This window comes from Aptenodytes forsteri, unplaced genomic scaffold, assembly GCF_000699145.1.
Source record: "Aptenodytes forsteri isolate BGI_AS27 unplaced genomic scaffold, ASM69914v1 Scaffold8, whole genome shotgun sequence".
Taxonomy (NCBI): domain Eukaryota; kingdom Metazoa; phylum Chordata; class Aves; order Sphenisciformes; family Spheniscidae; genus Aptenodytes; species Aptenodytes forsteri.
The window spans coordinates 807,215-817,267 of record NW_008796218.1 but is presented as its reverse complement, the minus strand read 5'-3'; the positions used below and the strand labels follow the sequence as shown (position 1 = coordinate 817,267).

Here is a 10,053-nt window from a genome sequence, read left to right as displayed (position 1 = left end):
GGCCAGGAGCCAACGGTACAGCCTGGCAGGAGGATGCCAGCAGAACATGGTGGCATGGCCTCACCCTTTCCTCCCCACAACAAGGGAGATGAGCATCCCCAGCTTCAGGGGGAGACCAACAGCAGAGAGGTCCCCTATCCCCATCCCCACAGCACGGCCCCCACCAAAGCCTCCCCATCCCCACCAGGACCCCCACAGGGGGTCTTGCTGGCACCACGGCATGGGTCGGGGTCCGACCCCCCCAGGCAGGCAACACCCACCTCTCCCGCCAAAGCTTTATTTACACCACTGCTGCCAGGACGCAGCTCTTCGCAAAACCAGAAACGGCACCCAGTCGGTGCCCTTGAGCCCGGGGGGACAGCGGGGACAGGAGGGAGTGGAGGACGGGTGTGGAGGGGCAGGTGCTTAGGACTCGCCAGCCTCAAACATCTTCTTCCTGCCCTCCATGCCGGACTTCTCCTCGATGTTCTTCCTCCAGTCACCGACATCACGGAGGTCCTTCTCCTGGGGGAGGGATGGGCACGTGGGTGTGAGCGGTGCCCCCTGGGATGAGAACCCACCCGGGTGGGGCCCTTCACCTGTCCACCCATGGAAAACCCCATGCCAGCTAGAGGAACCCAATTCCACCCATGCTGTACATCTTTTTGGGCTGCACCCTCCTTTTTCAACATCATGGGTGCCAGAGGAGGAAATATTGAGCAGGAAGAACATTATGGAGAAAGGCTCACCCTCAACCCTGTCTATCACACAGGGAGGTGTGAGCCCCGAAAAACAGGGGCCAACTCCTGAATGGGCACAGGGGAGAAGGAAGGAGTACCTTCTCGGTGTCCTCCTTCTTGACTTGCTTCAGGTTGGCTCGGAGGTCCATGCAGACCTTGTGCTTGGAGCCCAGCAGGGCCCGCAGCATCGCATCGGCGGACATGCGCACCCTGCGCAGGGGTGGCCTCTTGAACTTGCCCCGCAGGTCAAAGAGCTTCTGGCTCAAGTCTTCCAGCTGTGGGGGGACAAAATGGGGGGGCAGAGAGAGAGTGGGGCGTGGGTTTCGTGAGACGGATCCAAGCAGCACGGGGAGGCACGAAGGATGGGCTGGAGACTCTGAGGGATGGCTCCAGCAGAAACTCACCTCCTTGTTAGTCTTCTGTAGCTTCACCTCTGTGTCATACCTCTCCTCATCCACTGACTCTATCTTGGCATGAAGCTTTTTGCACAGCTCCTGGGAGGAAAAGCAGACAGGTATGTTGACTGCTAGGACCCACACACATGATTCCTCTCTCCTGAACACTCTGGCTCTGAAAGACCTCAGTCCAGAAGACCAGATTGGGTCAAGACCAGATGGCGAAGGGTGGCTCACAGGCCAGGTCCTGGTCTCCATGCTACTGGCTTCACACAAATGCTGCCTCAACACACTATCAGAAACGCAGCTTTCCTGCCAGCCAGACCCCTTTTTTTTTTGCAGAGAGACCCCAGCTGTCTCTCAAGCCAATTCCACATCCAACCAGGGCACCCACAGGTGAGAAGAGGGTCAAAATGGGAAGGACAATCCAGATCCACCAGGCTGACTGATGGAGCCAAATCGTTTCTGCTCCAGCACAGTGAAAGGGTTAAAGAAGTCTTTACCTGAAGTTCCTGCATGGATCCTGGGAGCGACAGAGGTGGGCAATGCTCTGCCAGGTAGTTTTGCTTTTCCACTTCTTTAGCAGCTGCTTCTCTTTCTATTTCGGTGGCAGCGAGCTGGAGCATAGCGCTCTGGAAGGCAGCAGGAGGATGGTCAGCATGGAATGGAGGCGAGGGAGGAGGGCAGGGGGAGTTGGCAAGAGAGGGAGAGCCCTGATGGAGAGGCAGCCTGGGGAGCTCCCCATCAATACCAGCGTCTGCAAGCAAGGGATACTGGTGGGGACCCAGTAAGGAGTGGGGAAAGGTGTGGGGGGCCCTCAGGTTGTGCATTGTGGCCTCTTCCAGGAGGGAGAGTGCCAAGAGCTGGCTGGCTCAGAATGGGAGATGGGATGGTTGGGACACACCTCACCCAGCCCCAGCAGTGCCACATACCTTCAGGTGCTGCCGACGGGCAGTGGCTGCCCTCCTTTTTTTCTGCAAGTGGGAGGAACGAGAGAAAAGCAGGTTATTGGGTGCCCATTCCCCTTTCCGTTCCCCTTCCCCGTACAACCCCAGAGTCTGCTGAGGAACTGCAGCAATGCCAGGGAGTTGGCTCGAACCAGGATGTACGGCTTGACACACTGTTGGTCCCCAAACCAGCAGCACTCAAAGAAGAGGCTCCCTGCTGAACCCAACTTTGCCAACCTCAGGTACCTAAAACCTACAAAGTGCCTCAGGAAAAGATAATGAGGGTGAAGATGTGCATATAAATATAACTTCAAACTTGGCTTCTTGGAACTTTTTCTCTAATTTCCTCTTCACTCAGACATGTGTTTTGCTTTGCACTCAACCGCCCTGATGCCCCTGGGCACTCAGGAGCTGTGGGATGTCTTTCTGAGCAGTCCCTGGCACACACGGTGAGAAGGACAGCCAGGCAGGTGAAAACATGAAGGCCGAATAATTTCTGGAGCTGAAGGACCCAGCACAGGTGACGCTGAAGGTGATGCTGTGAGAAACAGCAACCCCTTTTGCAACTCTTCCCCAGCCTGGCAGTAACAGGTATTTCGATGTGCTGCGTTAGGGCACTGGGGAGGCAGGTCCAGGGGGTGGGGGGGTCATCACAGCTGGAGGACAGACACAACCATAGGGTCTGCAGGCCTGGAGGCTGCTCTGGCCAGGAGAGGTGGAGGGCCATGAGGCTGTGGCTGCAAGACGCAAACTAGCTCCCTCTTCCCTGGGATGCCAGGTGAGCCTGGAAGACCAAGCCTGCCCTTCTGTACCGGTGATGTGCTGGAACAGCAGCAACAGATCTGCTATTTATAAAAGAAGCCACAACCTTGATGTGCTGCTGCATTGCAGCTGTTTCCTCAGCATTTTGCCCAGAAGACCGAGGAAGGCTGAGTGTGGCTGGGGCAAGGGAAGCGCACCTTGACATCTGATATGCTGTGGTGGGGGAGTAAGAAAGCAGCGTTTGGGTGTATGTCTGTGCTGCATAGAGGAGGAAGTGGATAAGGATCTGCAGAGCAAAATGTAACAAAATCTGACTTGTTTTGCATATGCAAATGGTGCTAAGGCCCTCCTGACAGGGCTGAAGGGCTCTGCAGAGGAAAGGCACCCAGCTCAGAGATGCAGTGCACCATTAACCAGCAGGATTTTGCTCATATGAGTCTGGCCATGGGCCACGAAAGAGTGGATCCCTTGAGCAGTTAGCCCAGGGCTTATTCTCCATCTGAAAACTGGTACCTTAGCAAAGAGTGCCCTCCCAGCCTTCCCTGGGGACACTGGGTTTGATGGGGAATCAAGGCACCTGTTGGACATCAGCACCATATTGTGGAGTTTCTATGTGTCCCTGAAATCCTCTTTTCTCTTGGTGAGGACAAGCTTGAGCTCGTGGTGTTTTGGGCATATGGGGAGGTGCCAAGCAGAGATGAAGGACGGAACAACTTGCTAAGAGGAGACACAGAGTGACAAAGCCATGCACAACTCTCCCACACTTTCCCTTGTGTTTCCCCAGCCACCTCCAGGATCCAAGCCCAGCCCTGCTCCGGCTCTGCCAGAAGCCAGGGAGAACTTGCTAAGGATGCAATCTCCACCCTGCTCACACTGCCCTGGATCCAGGGCTCACCAGATGGCCTTTGAGAAGCGATTTGGCAGTGGCTCGGTGGGCAGAAAACGAGGGGTTAGGTGTGGGGAAGGACAAGAGGATGCTCGGCCAAGGGCTAAGTGGTGGATGGGTGATGGAGGAGAGGAGGCTCTGGACCACCGCCTTCCCAGCACCATCTCGTGGCTGGCTAGGGAAACAGGAAAGGAAGGAAAAAAGCATCTAACTCCAAGCCAGGAGGCAGAAAAGACCTTCAAAAGGGATTTTTCTTCTACTTCCCATCTTTACCAGAAGGAGAAAGCAAGAAAGCCTTGCCATGAACGATTCTTCCCCCCCCTCCACACCCAGCAGCTGCTTTTCCTAAGGAGGAACGGTGAAGCCAGGATTGATGACATCAGCATTGCTAAAGGAAAAACCCCAGTAAGACACACTTACCTCTTCACTGTTCAGGATGAGCAGATGGACCAGGAAGGGAAGGAAGAGAAAGGGGAGAAAAAGGCAGTTAGCATCCTAATCAGAAACAAGCAGAGGAATCTTAACAAGCATGAAAAGTTGGCAATTGAACAAAAGCTTTTAAATGCCAACAACATATTAGAGACAGAAAATGGGAACTTACTCAGACATCTTGCTTTAGATGGTTGTGAGCCTGCAATGAAAACCAAGGGGAAAAAAAGGTTCACAATTATTCATGCTGGTGGTGACTTTCTTGGGTTTAAAAACAAAGCAAGATTCCTCTAGAAAAAAAAAAAAGGAACATGTTTGCTCTTACTTCCCAACTTCTCCAAATTTTCATCATATGGGGAACTAGGCTGCAGTTTGTGGACGAGAGCCAAACACGTGCCTACTCACAGCCACACAAACCTCAGCATCGGGGGACTTCTGGCCCAGCACCATTTGGTCTGGTCACAAAGAGAGATTTGTGACAGTAATTCCTGCAGGCCTGTTTCTTGTTTGACGCCCAGGAAACCATTTTATGCAGTGAAGGAAGAAGAGGAAAAAGCTATTTTCAGTTTACTGCTTCACTTTGCCATGCAGTCTTGCCCCACTTCATGAAGAAGAAATATCCCAAAGCCTGCGGGAGGGTTGGGACACCCTGGGAACAGAACCAGGCAGGGACCCCAGGTGACAAGGAAGGTCTTCAGAGGACACTTCTACCAGTATATGCATCCATTGCGTGGGGCAGGGGAGCCTGTTGCAACAATCTCAGCACAGATGACGTAGAACGGGGTTGAAAGTTGTTGTTGAATTCATAAAGGCACAAAGAGTTTCCCCAGGCAATTCCTTGCATTTCCTTTAAGTGGAAATTTTACAGGTACAACGCAGCATATTAGGGAAGAGATGGAAGAGCACCTTTGTTTTGCTGCAAATTATTTCCCTGTAAATAGAATTTTACTTTTCTAGCAGAGCAATATCTCCTGCTTTTACCTCCTAATGGAAGGATGCAGGAGTGTTGGCCAAGCCCAAACTAAACTAGTCCTTTGCAGAGCAGGCAAGCCCCCGAAACACAGCCATCTGCAGACCTTGGAGGCTCTGTCAGGAGGTGAAGTGTTAACAGGGGCTCATGCCCGAGCGAGGAGGTACAGCTTGCAGGGCCAAGGAAACTTTATCCTGGAAAATGTGCAGGCCCATCACATTATTGGGGGGGGGGGGAGGAAAGTGCTTCTAAAAATGGTCAGGGAGCTGCAGAAGGAGCTGCAGCTGTCTCCTCGGACAGCAGCCTTTCCCTGGTGCCAGCCCCCGTGACTCAGGGAGGTCGGGCGATGAGAAGCAAAAGCCACCACAGGTGGCTGGGCTACAGCTGAGGGACAGGGTGGCCAAGGAACGCCAGTTATTTTTACTTGCATCCCTGCCTCACGCCCGCAGGGACCCACTTCGGCAGCAGCGATGCTGCAAGCACTGAGGAAGCGAGGGGACAACGCCAGGCTGCTGCTTGCTGCCTGCAACATCGTCTTTAAATCACCTGTTCTTGTGGGGGGGACACAGTAAATTTGGATGTCATCCCTGCCTGAGGGTGTTTTCTGGGGAGGAAGGCGCTGCAAAGACCGGGTCGGGTGTAAGTAGGGAGCATCGCTGAGCTACCGCAGGCAAGGATCCCATGTCCTATGGCCCTGGGGAGGTCAGCATTAGGGAGCCTGCGGCTCCGCTTGCCCTTGCCACTCAAGCCAGAGAGCAAAACCAACCAAGGGAGTGGAAGGCATGAAACCAAAGAGAAAGAAGGTCATTGGAAAAGACAGAGGGAGACTTTCTGATGCATGGACCCTCTCCTGCAGGCAAAGGATGGGGAAGGTTTTATTAGCACCCCCGTTTCTCCCAGCAGGTCACCCCACCTGGCATTCATCTCCCTAAAACTCAGGTGAGTGTATCTCCTCCCCCGTCACCCCGTAAGAGCAAGCTGAGTCAGTAAGATACATGCAAAACGGCTCACCCAAGTCTGAAGAAGAAAACCAGAAAGTGCCGCTGGCCGGACAGGACGGACTGGCGAGCCGCAGGCAGCTGGCTGAGTGAGGAGGTATAAAAGGGCTTCTCGGGTGGCTCAGCAGAAAATCCACCTTCTCTTTAAGGGCATGGAGACCTTCTCAGACCAATGATGTGCAAGAGCCCCTTGTGCACCTCCCTTGGCTGGGGCAGGCCAGGCAGGCAGCCCCGGAGGAGAAGGCAGCCGCTGGGGACGGAGGGGTGGGGAGGGGGAGGACATCTTCTACCCGTGGGGTGGGGAAGCACAGCCACCCCAGAGGAGCCGGGGAGGTGCTCTTCCCCAGGATTGCTGAGGAGGGAACCTTCCTCCCCCTCTTCCTCCCATCAACCTGCGACACTAGATGTGGCTTCAAGGTTGTGGGGAGCCCGGGCTCCCTGCACACAGCCATCCATCTGAAAGACCTCTAACAAAATTTCCTGTTGGAGACACAGAGTGGCTTATCCGTGGACAGGGGCACAGCACCGCTCACCTCCAAGAGCTTGGGAGCAGTTCTGCCCTTCAGGAATGAAGAGGGGAAGGAGCCTGCACCCCCCAATCCACCGCCGATAGCATGTGCACGAGCAATCCCAGAGCAAGCTATCCATCACTAGCATGCTCTTTTAACCTCACTTACCACACGGGAAGCATTTGCAGCTCCTCCCCATGTGAAATGTTTCAACACAACTAAGGTTTTTTAAAAAACAAACCTGTGGAGCCACTGTGGGCAGCCCCGAGGCTCATTGCAGTGCAGGGGCTGGGGAGAGGCAGCAGAGTATGGGGGAGCAGCCCCATGCTACCAGCAAGAAAAGTAAACCCCCATGTCTGCTGTGGAATGCCCCAGATCCATATCTCCGTGGGTCCGAGGGAGAGGCAGGTGGAAATGTAGCTGGAAATATTCACCAGCCCCAGTCACAGCACATGTAGTGCATGTGTGTAGGGGATCCCATGGAGACAGGAGCCCAAACAGCTCCTGCCCTCCTCTCCCAGCCCAGGCACTCCATCCCCTTTCAGCCGGGGTTTTTTAGGCTGATTCAGACGTGGCCCTGACAATATTTTCCAGGCGCCTCTCAGAGGTTATATAGATAGCAGCAAATCCGCTGCTGCAGGCTTCCTGTTTCACCACCTTTAGCATCGTGCAAGTAATGCTGCAGATGCTGGTGAAGGAAGGAAGAGCAAGTCCTTGAGACAGGGCTGGTGTCTTGCAGGGGCTTGCCCCCATAGCAGGTGGAGGACGGAGAAACCCCTAGTGTGGGCAAGGCTGGGTCTGCTCAGGATTTGCCCCTCTGAAACGTCAAGAGGTAGGTGGTTTGGGTAGCAAACATCTCAGTGTCAGTGTATGCTGGCCTGTAGATCTGAGCTACCCCCTTGCAAACCCACCGTGAGACTCCTGGAAATGCACAGCGAAGGTGCAGTTCAGCAGAGGTTTTGGCTGGTTTTGCCCTCATCTGGGCTCCCATGCAATGGCTGTGGGTCAGCACCTAGTGAAGGATCCGGGCTTGGGAAGAGCTGTAATGAGGATCAGCCCGGTCCAACCCTCCTCCTCACTCATGTGCACATCCACGTCCCCAAGGTGGTGAGCTCTAATGGAGACAAGGGTCTGCAGCTCCAGGCAGACCTAGTAAACATGCAGGTTAAACTCCAGCAGCTTCTGCCCCCTAGGAGCATCCCTCGCTGCAGCTGCTGAAGACTCATTGGTAGAGGCATCACTGCACGCAGCACCCATCTCCCATCTGGACTTCAGCAAAAACCAGACAGTTTGGCAGGAGGAATGTCTGCTTGTCCCAGCTAAAGGCAGTTTCTCAGAAAACAAAAAAACAGAGACCGAAGCAAGCAGACTTGCAGACAGACAGCGGCCACCCTCAACAGCCAACAGCAGAAATCACCCATTTAGGGACAGCTTAGCCACTTCACTTCTCCTCTCAGTGCCAACTCCATAAGCTGTGGTTGACTCTAGAGTCAAACTGACTCTTCATTATTCTTTTGTCTCTACAGCCGTTTTCTTTAGCTCCCTATGTAGCTACACACATTCCAGCCACTGCTGGCCCACCAGTCCTCCAAAGAGCAGCTCAGCTCTTGGTGGGGGGGTTCAAAACTGGGAGGGTTATCCATTCAAAAATTCCCCACACCCAAGAAGCTTCCTTCAGCCCTGTGAAATGAAGGCTTTCTGAACCTCCTGGAGTTTAGGCATGCAGCACAGCAAAAGAGATTTGCTCTGAGTTCAAGGTTTTGGTTATCACCTTGTGATAGGGAAGTGTTGGCCTGAAATAGTTGAATAAAGAACCTGAAGGAAAGAAGTCCCAGGAGCAAAATTTTGGCTAAAACAGATGTGTTTGTAGGATACAGAAGGAGTGGATGGTGAGGTGTGGTAATAGGGTGAGCAGAAGGTCGAGCCTCCAAGTCTGCATAAGGCTTTCCCTGAAGCTACCTTGCACAAAGGTTAAGCTGTAGGGCAACTCTCCCCAAAAAAGAAAGAGGCCCCAGACCTAGAATGCCATGAGGAAGAAACCCAGTGAGGACCAGGAAGAACAGAAAAAGGAAAACGTCCCAAAGTAGGAGCTATGGTTAACATTAAGAAAGACAGAGGTTTCCAAAGGAAGTAGTGTAAGCGTTTGAGCGATGAATGAACAAGTTCCTTGCAGAAAAACTCAAGGAAGACATCAGGAAGCTCTAGGCAAGTCCTTCAGAGAGGTGCACGGCTCTGTGAATATGAACTATGAGTGAGGGTATTGCACAGGGCCGGGAGTGGACACACTGTTCACGCTTGGGTACCTTTCCTGTGGAGCAGATGACCTTGTTCCCTTCCCTCGTTCCCCTCCACTCATGCTAGAGGAATACGCCGTGAGTATGGCCCACCATTCCTAGAGCACTTTCACCATCCTGCGAGGCCAGACAGAGGGAAGACCTGGCATGTACAGGAGGTTCTGCCCTATGCTTTAGAGAGACTCAGGTGTGGCACTTCTGGGCCAGGCTCCTCCAAGGAACCACCACGTGTTGGAAGGACTAGGCTGATGGATCCATGCAAGTTGTCCCTCATGGCCATCTCCTACACCCTTACACCTTGCCTCCTCTTCAACATCCTACAAGCATCAAGTAGACAGGCACTATGGAATGACATGACACCAGATAACACTATGTCTTATTTACAAGGATGACACTGTTAGCAAAAAGATCAAGCCTTCTCAGCAGCAGTTGAGCTCATGGTAAAAGCTGAGGCAGGACTGCTGAGCAAACCAGTGTCTGACTTCCCTTTGCTTTCCCAAAATCACATCACACCAAAGCAAAGCACATGGCTCCCTTCCTGCCCAGAACACTCCCTCTTCCTCCAGTGTATCCCTAAAAGAGCTCCCCACGCCCTACTTCTGATGACACCAGCGTCTAGGAACTGCTACAAAGGAAAGCCATCGCCTTTGCATCTTGTGCCAGTGCTGTCCTATGTACCCCACAGCTACAGTCACCTCATTCACCCATGAGATGGAGTTAAGGCTTTTGGCTTTTCCTCTTCAGGGCTGCTGCCAAACAACACAGCCACCCTGTCCATTTAGCTCCATGCCATTTTCCTTGACAGTGAGTGCTTCAGGCACGTGATATTGATACCCCCAGGCTGCAGGGACATCTCCAAACCCACCAGCAGGTCCTGATGACACTCCTGGATGTTCAGCAGGTACCGTGCCCTCACGAACTCATAGGCTGCCAGCAGCCTCATGCTGTGCTTGACCATCAGGTACTGAATGATGCAAGTCGGACCTAGAGAGTAACCATCTCTGCAGTGGATGAGGACACGCTTCCCTTTCTCCAGCGAGGCTTCAATGCACTCGTTGATGTCCCGGAAGCAGGGATGCCCCATTTTGTGACGATACCCATGGAGCGGAGCCTGGATGTCAACCTTGAGGCGTGACCAGCTGTG

General features: G+C 53.5%; 1 protein-coding gene across 3 annotated transcripts; it reads right to left on the bottom strand.

Moving 5' to 3' along the window:
- Window positions 1-261: 261 nt before the first annotated feature.
- On the bottom strand, window positions 262-7,152 carry TNNI2 (troponin I2, fast skeletal type). Of its 3 annotated transcripts, none has more exons than XM_009288679.2 (8): window positions 6,120-6,250; window positions 4,311-4,340; window positions 2,393-2,399; window positions 2,047-2,088; window positions 1,618-1,746; window positions 1,124-1,213; window positions 818-994; window positions 262-504 (listed from the first exon to the last, which is right to left on the bottom strand). In XM_009288679.2, the coding sequence occupies exons 2-8, from the start codon at window positions 4,316-4,318 to the stop codon at window positions 406-408; spliced, it is 552 nt and encodes a 183-aa protein (XP_009286954.1). In that variant the 5' UTR covers window positions 4,319-4,340; window positions 6,120-6,250; the 3' UTR covers window positions 262-405. The 3 variants fall into 3 exon arrangements, with proteins under 3 accessions (XP_009286954.1, XP_009286953.1, XP_009286955.1); XM_009288678.2 differs by lacking the exon at window positions 2,393-2,399 and adding an exon at window positions 4,130-4,136 and having other exon boundaries at window positions 6,120-6,249; XM_009288680.2 differs by lacking the exons at window positions 4,311-4,340; window positions 6,120-6,250 and adding an exon at window positions 7,146-7,152.
- Window positions 7,153-10,053: the final 2,901 nt, after the last annotated feature.

Bases quoted from the DNA above. Each gene is read 5' to 3' on its own strand.
- TNNI2 (XM_009288679.2), bottom strand. The intron at 1,747-2,046 runs GTATGTGGCACT...GCTGCCTTCCAG, and splicing joins CCCGTCGGCAGCACCTGAAG to AGCGCTATGCTCCAGCTCGC. The intron at 995-1,123 runs GTGAGTTTCTGC...GTCCCCCCACAG, and splicing joins TACAGAAGACTAACAAGGAG to CTGGAAGACTTGAGCCAGAA.